The 14,296-nt window shown below is 35.3% G+C and overlaps 4 protein-coding genes across 4 annotated transcripts; 2 read left to right on the top strand and 2 right to left on the bottom strand.

The window, feature by feature from the left end:
- The first annotated feature begins 459 nt into the window (after nucleotides 1-459).
- On the top strand, nucleotides 460-2,778 carry LOC120260782 (abscisic acid 8'-hydroxylase 2). The gene is made up of 8 exons (XM_039268342.1): nucleotides 460-814; nucleotides 938-1,259; nucleotides 1,323-1,472; nucleotides 1,545-1,719; nucleotides 1,795-1,874; nucleotides 1,956-2,109; nucleotides 2,210-2,435; nucleotides 2,520-2,778. The coding sequence occupies exons 1-8, from the start codon at nucleotides 582-584 to the stop codon at nucleotides 2,632-2,634; spliced, it is 1,455 nt and encodes a 484-aa protein (XP_039124276.1). The 5' UTR covers nucleotides 460-581; the 3' UTR covers nucleotides 2,635-2,778.
- Nucleotides 2,779-4,445: 1,667 nt separating this feature from the next.
- LOC120261261 (lipid phosphate phosphatase epsilon 2, chloroplastic-like) lies at nucleotides 4,446-6,977 on the top strand. Its single transcript, XM_039269074.1, has 4 exons — nucleotides 4,446-4,863; nucleotides 5,911-6,136; nucleotides 6,449-6,522; nucleotides 6,619-6,977. The coding sequence occupies exons 1-4, from the start codon at nucleotides 4,567-4,569 to the stop codon at nucleotides 6,844-6,846; spliced, it is 825 nt and encodes a 274-aa protein (XP_039125008.1). The 5' UTR covers nucleotides 4,446-4,566; the 3' UTR covers nucleotides 6,847-6,977.
- A 127-nt stretch (nucleotides 6,978-7,104) lies between these two features.
- On the bottom strand, nucleotides 7,105-9,812 carry LOC120261259. The gene is made up of 4 exons (XM_039269073.1): nucleotides 9,694-9,812; nucleotides 8,639-9,347; nucleotides 8,038-8,472; nucleotides 7,105-7,573 (listed from the first exon to the last, which is right to left on the bottom strand). Exons 2-4 carry the CDS (start codon nucleotides 9,270-9,272, stop codon nucleotides 7,407-7,409), a joined length of 1,236 nt encoding a protein of 411 aa, XP_039125007.1. The 5' UTR covers nucleotides 9,273-9,347; nucleotides 9,694-9,812; the 3' UTR covers nucleotides 7,105-7,406.
- A 566-nt stretch (nucleotides 9,813-10,378) lies between these two features.
- Nucleotides 10,379-13,908, bottom strand: LOC120260363 (uncharacterized sugar kinase slr0537). Its single transcript, XM_039267824.1, has 8 exons — nucleotides 13,678-13,908; nucleotides 12,046-12,309; nucleotides 11,897-11,968; nucleotides 11,764-11,802; nucleotides 11,581-11,688; nucleotides 11,371-11,468; nucleotides 11,009-11,120; nucleotides 10,379-10,869 (listed from the first exon to the last, which is right to left on the bottom strand). Exons 1-8 carry the CDS (start codon nucleotides 13,843-13,845, stop codon nucleotides 10,621-10,623), a joined length of 1,110 nt encoding a protein of 369 aa, XP_039123758.1. The 5' UTR covers nucleotides 13,846-13,908; the 3' UTR covers nucleotides 10,379-10,620.
- Nucleotides 13,909-14,296: the final 388 nt, after the last annotated feature.

Raw genomic sequence — 14,296 nt, 5'->3', positions numbered from 1 at the left:
ATTTTGAATCGGAAAAAAATACATGGTTTGGGTGAGTATCATAAAATATCACTCTCATGTCATAAGCATGGTTAAAAAAAACATTTATTAAGAAAGTTTTTATATGTTCAACTCAAAAGATCTCCAAGATTTGAAAAAAAAAAAAATCTACAAAAAATTGAATACATTAAAGTTGAAGGAAATTGAATTTTGGAAAAGAAAATTGTGAAGCTGATTATCAGTTCATTAAGTACTAAAACTATTGTTTTAAAAGAAATAAGAGAGAGATGATTTAACACACGCATGCAACCATAGTCAACTCTTCATCAAGTTTATGAAACCCACCTTGTTGATGCATTGGTTCAGTCCTCTTGTCATGATGATGTAGCCCACCACCATCCTGTTCAAGAACAGTTTTCCTCTATTTAGAGGAGCAAAAAAAACTGTTCTCCTCCACATAAACCCTCCAATGTTGTCACTTGTTCAAGCCTCCCTCTCTTTAGTGGAACAAAAAACACTGTTCAAGTCTGCTTGAATTAATATATTTCTAGCACCCATAAACATAAACATTATTCACACACTCAAACACCAATTCAACCAACATGGACCTCTCTTTTTCCTACTGCTTCTTCTTGTTCCTCCATCTCTTATCAGTACTACTCATTGTATTTATGGCAATTGAATTTTTGAAGATTTTAGTGAGCAGAAGCACAGAGATGGTGAACCCTCCTCCGGGGAGCTTAGGACCACCTTTCATCGGAGAAACGCCTGCCTTTATCTCAGCAAATAGCAATAGTAAAGGATTATATGAGTTTGTGAAGACTAGGCATCTCAAGTAATTAATATATTTATATATATATTGTGTAATTCAATATTAATTTAGCTTTTGAATTAGTTCTTAATAATATTTACTACTCATGCATGCATGCCTGCTCATGCAATTGTTTTTTGTACGTAGATATGGGAGTTGTTTCAAGACAAGCATATTTGGGAGCACTCATGTGTTCATATCTAGCACTGAGGCTGCTAAACTAATGCTCTCTGGTGAATCTCTTGATTTTTCAAAGAGGTACATAAGATCAATTGCTGAGTTATTAGGAGATCAAAGCTTGTTATGTGCCTCCAAAGAGACCCACAAGTTGGTTCGTCATAGAATATCCAATCTCTTCACTTCGGATTCATTCTCCTCATCTATCAACTTCTTTGATGAACTTACTTTGAAGACTATGGCTCAGTGGGAACAAAGGAAGAGTGCTCTTGTTCTTGATGATGCTATGAAGGTTAATTAATTAGTTCTCCTTTATTAGTTTTAATTAGTTATTATATATTCACTTGATGTGCAGATAACCTTCAATGCAATTTGCAAGATGTTAATAAGTTTATCAGAAGAGAATGAGCTTCAAATTTTACAAAAGGATGTTTTACAAGTTAATGAAGCAATGCTTGCCATTCCATTGAATTTGCCAGGGACTAGGTTCTACAAAGGTCTAAAGGTATAAACAATAGCTAATTTGCATTTTGATGATTTTATTATGGTGATTAATGAAACTAATAGAGATGTACAGGCTAGGAAAAGGATCATGAACACACTGAAGAGAATCATAGAGTTGAGGAGAAAAGGGTTGGAGTTTCATGATGATTTCTTGCAATCACTTTTGAGGAGAGATGATGATGACAATGATTATGAGCCATTGGCTGACAAGCAAATCCTTGATAACATCTTGACACTTATAATTGCAGGTTAAATTGTGTTTTTTTCTTATTGATTTACAGTTTCAAAACCTTCTAATGAGGAATTAGTCAATTAATATGCAGGACAAGATACCACGGCAAATGCAATTGCATGGATGGTCAAGTACTTAGATGAAAATCAAGAAGTTCAGGACACTCTTAGAGTAAGTAAATGAAGAACAAATGGTTTCCATTTGATTAAATTTTTTTCATCAATAACTAATAATCAAGATACATATATACAGTTGAATTTATCATCAGAGAATCATGGGCATTCTCTTGGTGTTGAAGCATTGAATAGAATGTCATATGCATCAAAGGTGGTGAAAGAGTCTTTAAGGATGATGACAATTGTATCCTGGTTCCCAAGGGTAGCAATGAAGGAATGCCAGATTGATGGTATGTATTTTCAATACCATATATTTATATATATATATATATATATATATATATATAAGAAGGGGCAAGGAATTAACAACCCTGTTTTCACATTGTTTAGGATTTCAGATAAAGAAAGGTTGGATATTGAATGTTGATGCAAGAGCTATACATTATGATCCAAAAGTGTATGAAGATCCAACTAAATTCAATCCTTCAAGGTTTGAGGAAGATGCAAAACCTTATAGTTTCTTGGCATTTGGAGTTGGAGGTAGGAGTTGTTTGGGAATGAACTTAGCCAAGGCAATGATGCTGGTGTTTCTATACAGACTTATGACCAAGTTCAGGTCTGGTGTTGTTTTTCTTTGGATTTGGTTTGTGAAAATAGAAAACTTCTTCTGAGTTTCATATATGTTAATCTTTATTATCAGGTGGAGGGTTACAGACAAAGATTCAAGCTTAGAAAAATGGGGGATCTTTCCAAGGCTAAGAACAGGGTGCCCTGTTCATGTCACCCCAATTAACACAGAGTGTGAATCACTCTAGCAGAGCACATTAGTGTAGCTGAGTATATATATATATATATTTATATATTTATGTGTATGTGTATGTGTATATGTATTGAAAAGGATGATGGTGAATGGCAACTGTAAGACACATTTTGAATGTTGGCAATAAATAAATAAACTTGGAAACCAAAAAAAAAACAACTTCATCCAAACCAGTCATGTCCTTTGCTTGTTTGGTTGGGTTATTTTTGTAAGATAGGTGAGGAGAAATTAAGAAAAATAAAGTGTGTCTGATTGAAGAAATTATAATGAGTGGAGTTTGAGGTGTGTCGCACCCCTTTCAAACTTCATAAATTTTTTTTTTTTTTTTTGAAAAGGTGGATGAATTACATATATTAAAGTAAAAACAAAAGATACAACAAAGCCATCAACAACTTCATAAATTTCACTCTTTTAAATTGTGGGTTCAAACTTTACAAATTTCACTCTTTCAAATTGTGGGTTTTTGGGTAGTCAAATTTTTATTGACAAAATGTCTTTATGGGGTTTCGCTCAATTTTATCTCTTTTAATTTTACTTTATTGATTTTAAATTTAGAATATAAAATTAATTTTAATTCAAATGTTTACTTTGTAGCTTTTTAATTTTAATTTTTTACATATTAGTTTAAAATTATTAATAATAGTAAATTATGCAAAAAATAAATAAAATACAAAAATACAAAAAACAGCAATCATGGTTACTAATAATAATAATAATAATGTGTAAAAAATAATCATAATTCATTTTATATTAAAGTATAGATTGGTCAATATACATCATAATTTTCTTTACCCCTCTTTACTTCTCCATTAAATTAAATATGAAATTACTTCAAACTCTCCATCCTCTTCCTTTTCCCACTGTCCCCTTACCCTTTGAACCAAATAAGAAAAGGGAATGTTTAATATATATATATATATAGAGAGAGAGAGAGAGAGACCAACTAGCCTCCTCCGAGTCCCCCCTCTTCACTATCCTTTTGTCCCCTGCCCCACCACCCCTTCTTGAACCAAATAAGAAAAGGGATTGTTTAATATATATTCCATCCTCCCTGATCCTCACTCTTCTTTGTCCCCTCTCTAAACTAAACAAGAAAAGGGGTTGTTTATATATATATATATATATATATATATATATATTGTGGAATACTAGAGACAAGATATCTCTTTATTTTTCTGATTTTTTTTAATATTTTAATATTTTTATTTCTAATTTAGGAGAGAAATCAACTACTAATTCTTTTATTAGGAGAGTGATTTTTTCTTTTTCTCATTAATTTAAAAAAAATTAGTGATTTATATATACACATCAATAGAAACCTGAAATTACACATCATATTTTTTATAATAAATATATATATATATATATATATATTTAAAATTGAAGCTATGAACATAAAAAGAGATTATGAAAAAATACTACATTATTGAACCAAAATATTAAAATAATTTTTCATTCCATATACTCTTTTTGTTATACACCTTATTACATTCACAAGTACAATATAAGTAATATATACAAGTAGTTGAGATAAAGCACAAGTGCTTATACTATTTTATGTTTAATATTCAATAGACAATATAATTTTTTTTTAATTTAAAGATAAAAATTTAAAAATTATTGTAATGCCGTTTGTATTTTTTATATTCACCACTTAATTTTTTAATTAATAAAACTATTTACATTTTTTTATGTTAAAAAAATCATTTATTCAGGTGGCAATAAATGAATTTCTGTGTTTTTTTTTCCCTTAAATTACATTAATGATAGCAGAGAAAAGAAGAGAAGGAAGTCATACCCATTTGGTTTGCAATGCAACTAGTGGTTCGTACAAGACTTAACAATCTCTTTCAATGCAAAATTGTTCATGGCTTCTTCTTCTTCTTCTTCTTCTTCTTCTTCTTCTTCTTCTCTCCGGTATTAAAGAATGCCCCTTCTCTTCAGCTCTCTTCATCTCCCACCCAAAAGCCTTCACCTTCGCTCTCCTAATCGATTCCCAGACTCTAAAAATCCGATTTTGATGCTTGGGTTCTTGTCAAAGAGGCGTCTTTGGAAGAGCTTGAGGGTCTCTGATCAGAAAAGCATGCCTGAATTGGTCCCGATTGGTAAGTTTGGGGGCAGTGATGGTGCTGAGGAGGAGACCGAGATGATTTTGGGCAATGATTCTTCAACCCAGCGACGTGGTTTTGGGCGTGCGGAATTCGATTCGTTTTTTAATCGAGTGGTTAGTTTCTTGGATTTTAATGAATTTGTTTTTCTTAAAGATCATTTGATTTGCTACAGATTTGATGTGAATTGTTCCATGTTTGGAGTATGGTTTTGCTTCTATGTTACTCCAAAACCTAATAAATTTTCTTTTATTACCTCCTCTTCATCATTGAAATTGCAACTTTTCTTTGTTGTTTTACTCTATGATTGTGAAGATACATACATACATTTATATATATAGATGCATTTAATAACTGATGGAAAATTGCATAGTTTTATTGGTTTAGTTCCTTGCGATCCTACTTTTGGTTTAGTTCTTGAATGAATCATTTGAATATTGAATTTTGAAGTCATGGCTTCAAGTAGTGAAGTTAAAACCTTTAATTTCCTTGGAAAGGATATTTCAGTTTAATCTTGCATGTCACCCCATTCTTTTACAGAAATCTTATGCTTTGATGAATTTTGAAGTCAATACTCTTGAATAGTTGAAGTTTTAACAAATGATTATTTACTTTGCTATATCTTTAGCCCTTGTAATTTTACTGAAACTCTAACACCAGAAACTTTGTTCTCTGTCTTCTCTTATGATAAATGCTTGTGGTTTATTAACTTTACTCAAGAAAAAAAAAACTTTGATCTCTTGTTTCAATGATTCAACTTAGTAGAATAGTAGAATCTGAAATTCATTTACAACAAACTTTAGTATTATTGCATTAGCTTGAAACTTTTTTTGGATAAACCACAATTCATTCACCAAATAAACAACTCACAAGATTCGTTTGGTACAAAAATCTGCTTCTTCTGTTCTTCTTTTTAATGTTTGTAAAGGTCCTTGTGTCTTTCGTCGCCAGAGCAAATGTTTGATAGTGTCTCTTCACGGCAACATATATAGCAAATTTATTTAGGAAAAACCTCAAACTTATTAACCATGAAGCATTTCATTAGTTTGATTTTTTTTCTTTTTATTGATAAACTTCAATTCTTTAACCAAATAAGAAGCTTGCAAGATTCATTTGATACAAAATCTACTTCTTCTATTCTTCTCATTTATTTTCGGTAACAGAGCAAATGGCTGGTAGCTTTTCTTTTTGGTCTGGCCATTTTATGGAAGCACGATGCCGAAGTTTCATGGGCTGTGATGGGAGCTGTTATAAATTCAGGGCTTTCAGTTACTTTGAAACGGGTTCTAAATCATCAAAGACCTGTCTCTGGATTAAGATCCGATCCTGGAATGCCATCTTCACATGCACAGTCCCTCTTCTATGCAGCAGTTCTAGGAATTATTTCATGTGAGTCTTCGCACACCGTATTTTTATATTTTTCACCTGCTTTTGGTTCTTAGTCACAAACCTTAAATACAATTTAATCGCGTACTTAAACCTTTGGACATATAACTGTAAATCTGAAAGAGTTTTTATTCTGCAAATGTTTGAATATGGTCTGTAATTTGGAAGATCTGCAGGTATTAATCTTCATTCTTTTTCCTCTTATCACTGAATTATATTTTTGCTCGGTAATCAAACCAGCTCACATCTGACAGAAATTCTGTTACTCAATTACAATTTAACCAGTACCTGTCATGGATATTTCGGACTTTGCAGTGTTACAATGGAAGGGGATAAATTTCATTACAGTGAGCATGGCAGTGTTCACCTTAGCATTTGGTTCATATCTTGTATGTGCCTTCCTCAAAATTTAGTACATGATATTCGCAGTTTGATATTCAGAATCTGATTATGTTAAGAATTTTATTGGTTTTAATGATCTGCAGACATGGCTTCGCGTATCACAACGGCTACACACTATCAGCCAAGTTGTCGTCGGTGGCATGTTAGGATCAGCCTGTGCAATAACATGGGTTTGGTTGTGGCATTCATTTGTGCATAGAGCATTCACTTCATCTGTCTGGGCTGGAATTATTGTGCTTATTGGATCAGCTTTATTTTGTGTGGTCTTTCTATTCCATGTTGTTCAGCACTGGTTCACAGATGAACAATGAAACCTTATTAATTTATTTCTAAACCTTGTGAAACATACCAATACCATCATTGAACGTTTGGTTATGTTCAAGTACAGATACCACCATAAATAAACGGAATTGAATAAACTCATACGATTACATTTTCATTTGATGCTGTATGGGTAATTTCAATTGATTTTTCTTATCTTCTTTTTCTTTTTATATTTTTCCCCCTTAGGATTTTATTTCAAAATTTAAAATGTAAACACAAAAGTATCCACAGCAAGTAATATCAAGGATGAACCAAAAGAAATGAATTTGGGCTGATTTAGAGCTTGAAGCAAAACATCAAGCAAAAAATAAGACCATAATACATCCGTAGTTATTTCACAAGCCGCTTCGAGTGGCAAGCAGCACACTTTATACATGAGGGAGCTTTTAAACAAATCATGTTCATGATCATCATGTGAACAATCTCAGAAAACCTTATTTAGCTTTTTTCTTTTTTCTTCTTTCTTTCTTTCTTTTTTTCTTTTTCACTCAACAAGATACCTGTTTCAAAGAAAAGAGTATAGCATAACTAAAACTTTAGCAGCAAGCTAGTCTTCATGACTACCTTCAGCATCACCTTCAAGGTGACCAGGCTTGGAAGCCGGAAAGTATGACCATGCAAGAGAGGCGGCACCAATCGTTAAGGCAAGGCCAATTGAGCTCCACAACCACTTCTGCCTTCTCTTGCGCTTCAGCCTCTGCTCTCGCGCCCTCTCTGAAATAGCAATGAGGAGAAATTGAGAATTATTATCACATTAGCAATTCCATAGACTGGGTGGAATAGTTACGGAAGGAATTTGGGTATGACTTAGTGCCACAAAAGACAGATTGATGAGTTAATAGAAAGGTTCACATTCAGAATCCAAATATGCCAAATGCATAGCAAAAAAAAGCTATCAGAAGATGAATCATTGACATTTTAAGTAAAGCATTTCCTCAACTTTTTCTTTTCTTCTCTATCTTATAGCTAGGGCTCAGTTTTTAATTGTTCACTCCAAGGGAAACTGTAATTTTACAAGAAACATCGCACTTGGGATCAAACTGTAACGAGAAATCATGTTGACAAACCTGTTCCTTGTGGACACAGCCACCTAGCCACTACATGCTGTATAAATAGTAAATAACTGCACAATAATAGTAAAAGGATAAGTTCATGATTAAATGTTATAGCATTCTTACCAACAGCTTCTTGGTTCCTCTGAGACATTTCACGGTTGGCAGCTTCATAATACTGTAGCCTGTCCGATAACCTGGCAATCTCAAAGTTTTTTAATTCAATCTGAGACTCCAACTTTAGCTCAATCTCAGCCCGGCAACAACCTCTTCCAATAGAAGCAGCCACTGCTCGAGCAATAATAACTTGTTGGCAAAGTTCAGACACAGGATCAATAGATGACAGCATGTCCCTCTCTTCTGAGATAGTTCGAGGGGCAGCAAGTTTCAATCCCACAAGTGAGAGCTGATGGCTCAGCCTGTGCCACTGGTTTTGCAAGTTTTCAAAGGCTTCCTCAGCTTGCTTCCTCTTCTCAATTTCCAACGACATAGTAAGCCTCATGTCCTGCAGCTCCTCCTGAATATTTTGACAACCAGACAGAGCTCCTTCACTGGAGATTTCTACATGAAAGGAAAAGAAGTGCTTCAGTTGCAAATTATCAACAGGACTGCAACTCAGATATAACAAATATTTATCGCAGTCAATAAGGAAGCTTGAAATGCATTAATGTAGATAAGGCATAATCAAGTTAGCTATACCAAGTACTTATTGCAGTCAACAAGGTACCTTCAAATGCATCAAAAAACTCCCCTTGAGGAGTACTTGGCTTCCATGAACGATCAAGACCATTGCTATCATCAAATTCAGTATTACTCACAGAGCTCATTGAGTCTTGAGGATCAAAGAAATCTTCACATTCAGCATCTCTTCCTGTATCAACAGTAAGAGGCTTTTCTGATCCATCAATTTTCTCGGGACCACCATTTGAACTAGCATCACCCAGAGGCTTAGGACGATAACCATTAAGGTCTTGCTCCTCCTTGAGATTTCCATCATGAAGAACATCCTCAGCTACTTTAACTTCCCGTCCATTCACAACTTCAACCTTCTCACCATCAAGCTGCGGTTGACATCCAATAACAGTATTGCGTGAATGGCTTTTAATCAGACGAGGGCCACGACGCTTGTGATTGATGATATACGGAGATGGAGAGAAGAAGGATGGAGAGTCTGGTAAAGGGGTCGCTTCAGGTGTTGCATACAGAGCGGGTGAAACCACAGGTCGGGAAATGCTCTTCTTCTCAGAAGAGCTTGGAACAGGCCTCACGACCTTCACTGGCGCCGGCGGAGGCTTTGGGGCGGTGTTCCGAGACCCGGGCTCCAAAAGCCTGTCCAGCGTGATAGCTGTGAAGGTCGGCATGGCTGGCAGCCTCGACTTCCTGAAGATCCTAGCTCAAAGAAGCTCCTCCGCATCCAAATCACGGATCATCCAGACCTACAATACGCACACACACACACAAATAAGCCAAAAAAAAAAAAGCATCTTTTCTTCAAATTGGGTGATTTCAAAACCCTAGATCAATCAATAGTCCACCCAAACGAGCGAAATCAAACGGGCGAAGGTCCTTCAGCCAGATTGAACAAATAGATGCATGATTTCACAGCTTAATGCGAATTTTTCAAGGAAAACATCGAATTGACATGCAAGAACCCCAGATTTCAATTTCCAAAACCAAAAAGGATACGATTCTACACGAAATTGAACATCGGAACGTGTGAAATAGAAACCCTAATGGTGCTAATCATCCAAACAGGGAACTTTTAAGATTGGAGAGAAATACCTCAATTGGAGACGGCGAGGAGGGAAACCATAGCGGGTCCTTTCCATTTCTCGCATCCTTTTCTCGAAAGCCAAAAAAAAATAGTGGAAGTTTATATAAAGAGACAGAAACTTGGAGAAAAGAAACAAGAAATAAATAAATATGTTTAGTTTTTTATCTCCACCATTCTTGGAAATAGAGAACAAATGTTGCATTAACAACCGTCAGATCTCTGAAAACATGGGAGATTTGGATTAATCAGGACCGTTCGATTCTGAACTATAGTGATTTGCTTGAATATTTACAGAAATTTTGTGACTTCACTGTAGGAAATATTGATTTTTATTTTATGAAATTGGAAGAAATATTTAGAAATAAAACAGTTTTTTTTCTTGAGCTTATTTAATGTAAAACTAAGTGAAAAAAATATGCTAGTACGCATGTTGTGAGAGGTAAAAAACAAAAATTACTATCTTCTTAATGTGAAAGTGATAAAAAAGTACATATATATATATATCAACATTATAAGTTTTACACCAGTCAACATAAAAATCTTTTAAAAATATAACCTTAATTTTTATATCTTCACCATACACACATGAGTCGTGAAAAAAATAAAAAAATAGTTCAGCATTATATATATATATATATATATATATATATATTTTTTTAAATACCAAACAAAAATCTGTAAGAATATGCAAAATAAATCAAGATCCGAAGTTACATAAACTCAATCAGAAATGCAGAATATTTTCCATCCGTGATAATCAATAATTGATGCAGAATTACAAAGTTCAAATGAAAGAATTGATAGCAATCCATTTTGACAACATTTGGTATTTCCTAGTGGTATTCCTTTTGAACTGTTCTCTAACATGCATCATTATGCCACCACTGCAGACAGAATTACTGGTAACTAAATAGATACTGGTGGAGTAAGAAATGTCATTCGGAAAAATTGGGAAGTGAAAGGCCTTTGTTCTGCATTTGTTCGCGCATCCACTGCCAATTCTCCGGCCTCACTTCACCGCCAAGAGAGCGGACAACAGAACCTCCGCTACAAGAGCCTAACTTGCAACAGTCTTCCAATGGAAGGTCTTTCACCAATCCATATAGAAAACCGCTAGCAAAGAGATCACCGGCTCCCGTGGCATCTACAGCAGGTGCTTCTCCAGTGGCAGCGACTCTAACAATCTGCCAAAAAATCCCAAGAAAATAAAGACAGTTTTCAGTTTAATTATGCTAATTAATAAGTTAAGCTATGGTGAACAAACTTTTCAATGTTCTGTGACATGGCATGGAAAGTATCAAACACTTGATAGAGATCACTGACCTCTTTGCCATGTTTTGCTATACACCCTCTAGGACCAAGTGTAACCACAGCCCACTTGCAGTGATTGGCCAAAAAATTTAGAGCAGCTTCCGCATCAGATTGCAGGTCTCCCCTAGAACATTTGGATGTCATGATCAAATATAAAAAGGTTGTCTTTGAAACATTGGTTATCTCAACTGAAAGTAAGTGTCCTTTATTCTTAATTCTTAGCACATTGACCAAACATTGAACGAGAACAAAGATTATGAGCTGTTAAACAATATGGAGCAGAAAAAGTAGTTAATAAGATGTGGTTTAAACTACCATCAACAAAAAAGTAAAAGCATCATTATGATAAGACTCGAAAAGATAAGGCTAATCACCGAATAAGCTCTCTTGCTTCATCCTCGTTGGCAAAGCAAAGATCTATATTGCCAGTCTCCAGAAGCTCTATGAGGTGAGGCCTAGAATCTCGAACCATCTGGCATAGTTAACATTGTAATTTACTAAGATCATATCATACTTGATTGATATATATGAAAAAGACTGAATCAGCATTGGAGACTCTCTTGTGAGTAATTCCATGGTCTCACCTCAAAACTTGCTAGATCCAAGGAAACAGAAAGACCCTCTTGTTTAGCCAACTTAATTGCCGTTTTGATCGGTTCCACATTGAAAAACGCATATCTCAATACCAACCACTGACAGGAAATAATATATCAGAGAAGATATAATCACATATCAGAATACCAAGTGCAAAAAAAAGGTTTAGCTACCTTTGAGCCTTTAAAATCTTCTCTTGCTAACTCATTAGCCTGAGATAGGTACCACACACGAAAATAAAGAACGTCAAATTAGCAAGTTTGCATTTCAGATATTTATGATAATAAATAGATTCCTGCAACATACTTGAAGCTTGACTGCAGTTGATAGACAGGGCCGCATAGTACGGTTACCTTCAGCGTCAACTAAACATACACACTGTAATAAATGTGTATAATTTTCAGATCATACCATATTGCCCTGTTAAAATCAGGGAATCAAGGCTCAAAGCTTACCTGACCAGTGGGCCCCTTCTTCATTCTTAATCTCGAGAGGTCCACACCACTAAACTTCATATTGTGGATGAACAAACAGCCTTGCTCATCATCACCACAAGCACCTATTATGCCACTCGAGACACCAAAACCAGCGGTCAGACCCCGGATTGTATTTGCAACACTCCCCCCAGCTATTGTCCTTATGGGAGAGAAGCCGTTGATGCATGGGAGAATTTGAGCATTCACTTCGCCAAGTATATGATTTAACTCCTCAATTGCAACCTGCATATCAGTATGGATTGATTCACAATAAGAACACAAACACATTGCAGTTCTCAGTTGCGAGAAGAGCATAATAAATAAGAAAACAAAATTTACAAAACAATTTCATGGCAAGTAATGTCATTTTACAAAAGCTATAAAGACACAAGAAAATCTAGATTCTATACACCACATAAAACATGAAAGCACATGGTACCATCTGAGAAGATGATGCACAGTTGCCAGAGAGGTGATACAAGACACCAGATTTAATAAATGAATCAAGAAATCCAAAGAACATCTTAAGTTTGCATAAAGTAAACCCAAGTACAAAATCCAAAACCCACATGCCTCAAGGCATGTGCAACAGAGACAAGAAGAGTTGGATCCCTACAAAACTAATGTTTGCCTAAATTATTATCAATATTCTCTTTTCCAACTTTCCAGCGTTGGATTTTGTGCACAATCTTTACCACAAAATTCTGTTTAGAATTCATATCAACAAGCTGCTTCGGGTCCATTTTCCCACAAAATCCACATAATCCATCTTAAGTTTACTTAGTTCCTTGATCTTCTCAGCATAACATCATATCCAGGACCATTCCAAATTTATGTTCTTACACAAACTCAAATTCTCAGCAAGCGTGTACCCGCTAAATTTTCGAGATGTGACAAAACTCCAATAGCCAAAAAGGACAAAAAGGGACCCAACTATGCACTAAAATTTACAAAGCTCAAATAACCCATGTTAAGCTATTGAATCGATTACTTCAAAAGCATTTAAAGGGCAAAAAGTCATAGAATAGGAGACCTTGTCCACAGCATTTCAGTGCACAGGTCGCAATGTTAGCACTGAAGAACGTAACTAAACACTGAAATTCATATAAAGAGCCAAAACTAATTGGAACTTCAAATCTCCAACAAAGTTGCAATTTTTTTTTTATAACTTTATTTTTCATAAGAAGAAGGCATGGCACAGGACAAAGACAGCATTGAAAAAAACTCTAAAATAACAATTTTGACAGCATAAAATTCAAACAAGGTTCAGACTAAACAAAGAATGCCAGAATCTGAATAGATAGCATTGAATATTACCTAAAAAAAGAAAGCAACTAAACACACAAACAACTCAACCGCAAATCACATAAAACCTAAAACCCCAAAAATCCAAACAACGCACAAACAATCACCGAAACCCGTCTTGCAATTGAGAACACAAATAGTGTATAAACAACCTCCTGGAATTCATCAAAAAAAAGAAAACAGGCAAAGCAATAACACACAATAAAAAAGGAAACATGAAATTAGTCTAAAAGAAACACAAAGATAAAAAGAAAACACAAAGGAACAGCGCGAATTCAGTGGAAACAATAACAACGAGTTCACTACCTGCTGGGATCCACCGCGATCGCCGGGGATTTGTTCGAGAAGGGACCAATCGACGCGCGCCACATGGTCAACAAGGGCGGCGGGCTGGAAACCGAGCACCGTCGGCGGCGAGCCGCGGGCATCCTTCCGACGAATATGGGCCACCAGCAGCTCCCCTTCAACCACCATTGCGCTGCAGCGCCGAGCTTCTCTCGGACAACGAGGGAAGACCTCCCGAAGCGAAGTCCTGTGGTGCCCATCGAAGCTCCCATTGGCTTCCCAATTTATACAAAAATTCAATGGATTTTTGCTTTTTGGCCCCTTGAAACCTCACAATTCTTTAGGTTTTTGAATTTTTTTAAATAAATGTGGATAAACCATGATTTATTGAGCAGATCAGAAATAAGAACCTCTCACCAGAAGTGAGGGGGTACAACAAACACAACAGAAAGTACATAAAGTACATAAAAGAAAAATAAAAAGAGGGGAAGAGAAAGTCTAGAATGGCGGAAGGCACCATCTGGCATCTCAGGCCTGTCTAAACAAAAGAAGGAGCAACTACTCCTGAGCTATATCATGAGCAGGATCGCCAGCAGTATCAGGGTTTCTAGCTTTTAGGAAACTGAGGGAGTGCTTAATT

Source organism: Dioscorea cayenensis, chromosome 5 (genome assembly GCF_009730915.1).
Source record: "Dioscorea cayenensis subsp. rotundata cultivar TDr96_F1 chromosome 5, TDr96_F1_v2_PseudoChromosome.rev07_lg8_w22 25.fasta, whole genome shotgun sequence".
In the NCBI taxonomy this organism is placed as follows: Eukaryota; Viridiplantae; Streptophyta; class Magnoliopsida; order Dioscoreales; family Dioscoreaceae; genus Dioscorea; species Dioscorea cayenensis.
The sequence above is the reverse complement of the archived record's forward strand: the minus strand, read 5'-3'. Positions and strand labels throughout refer to the sequence as shown.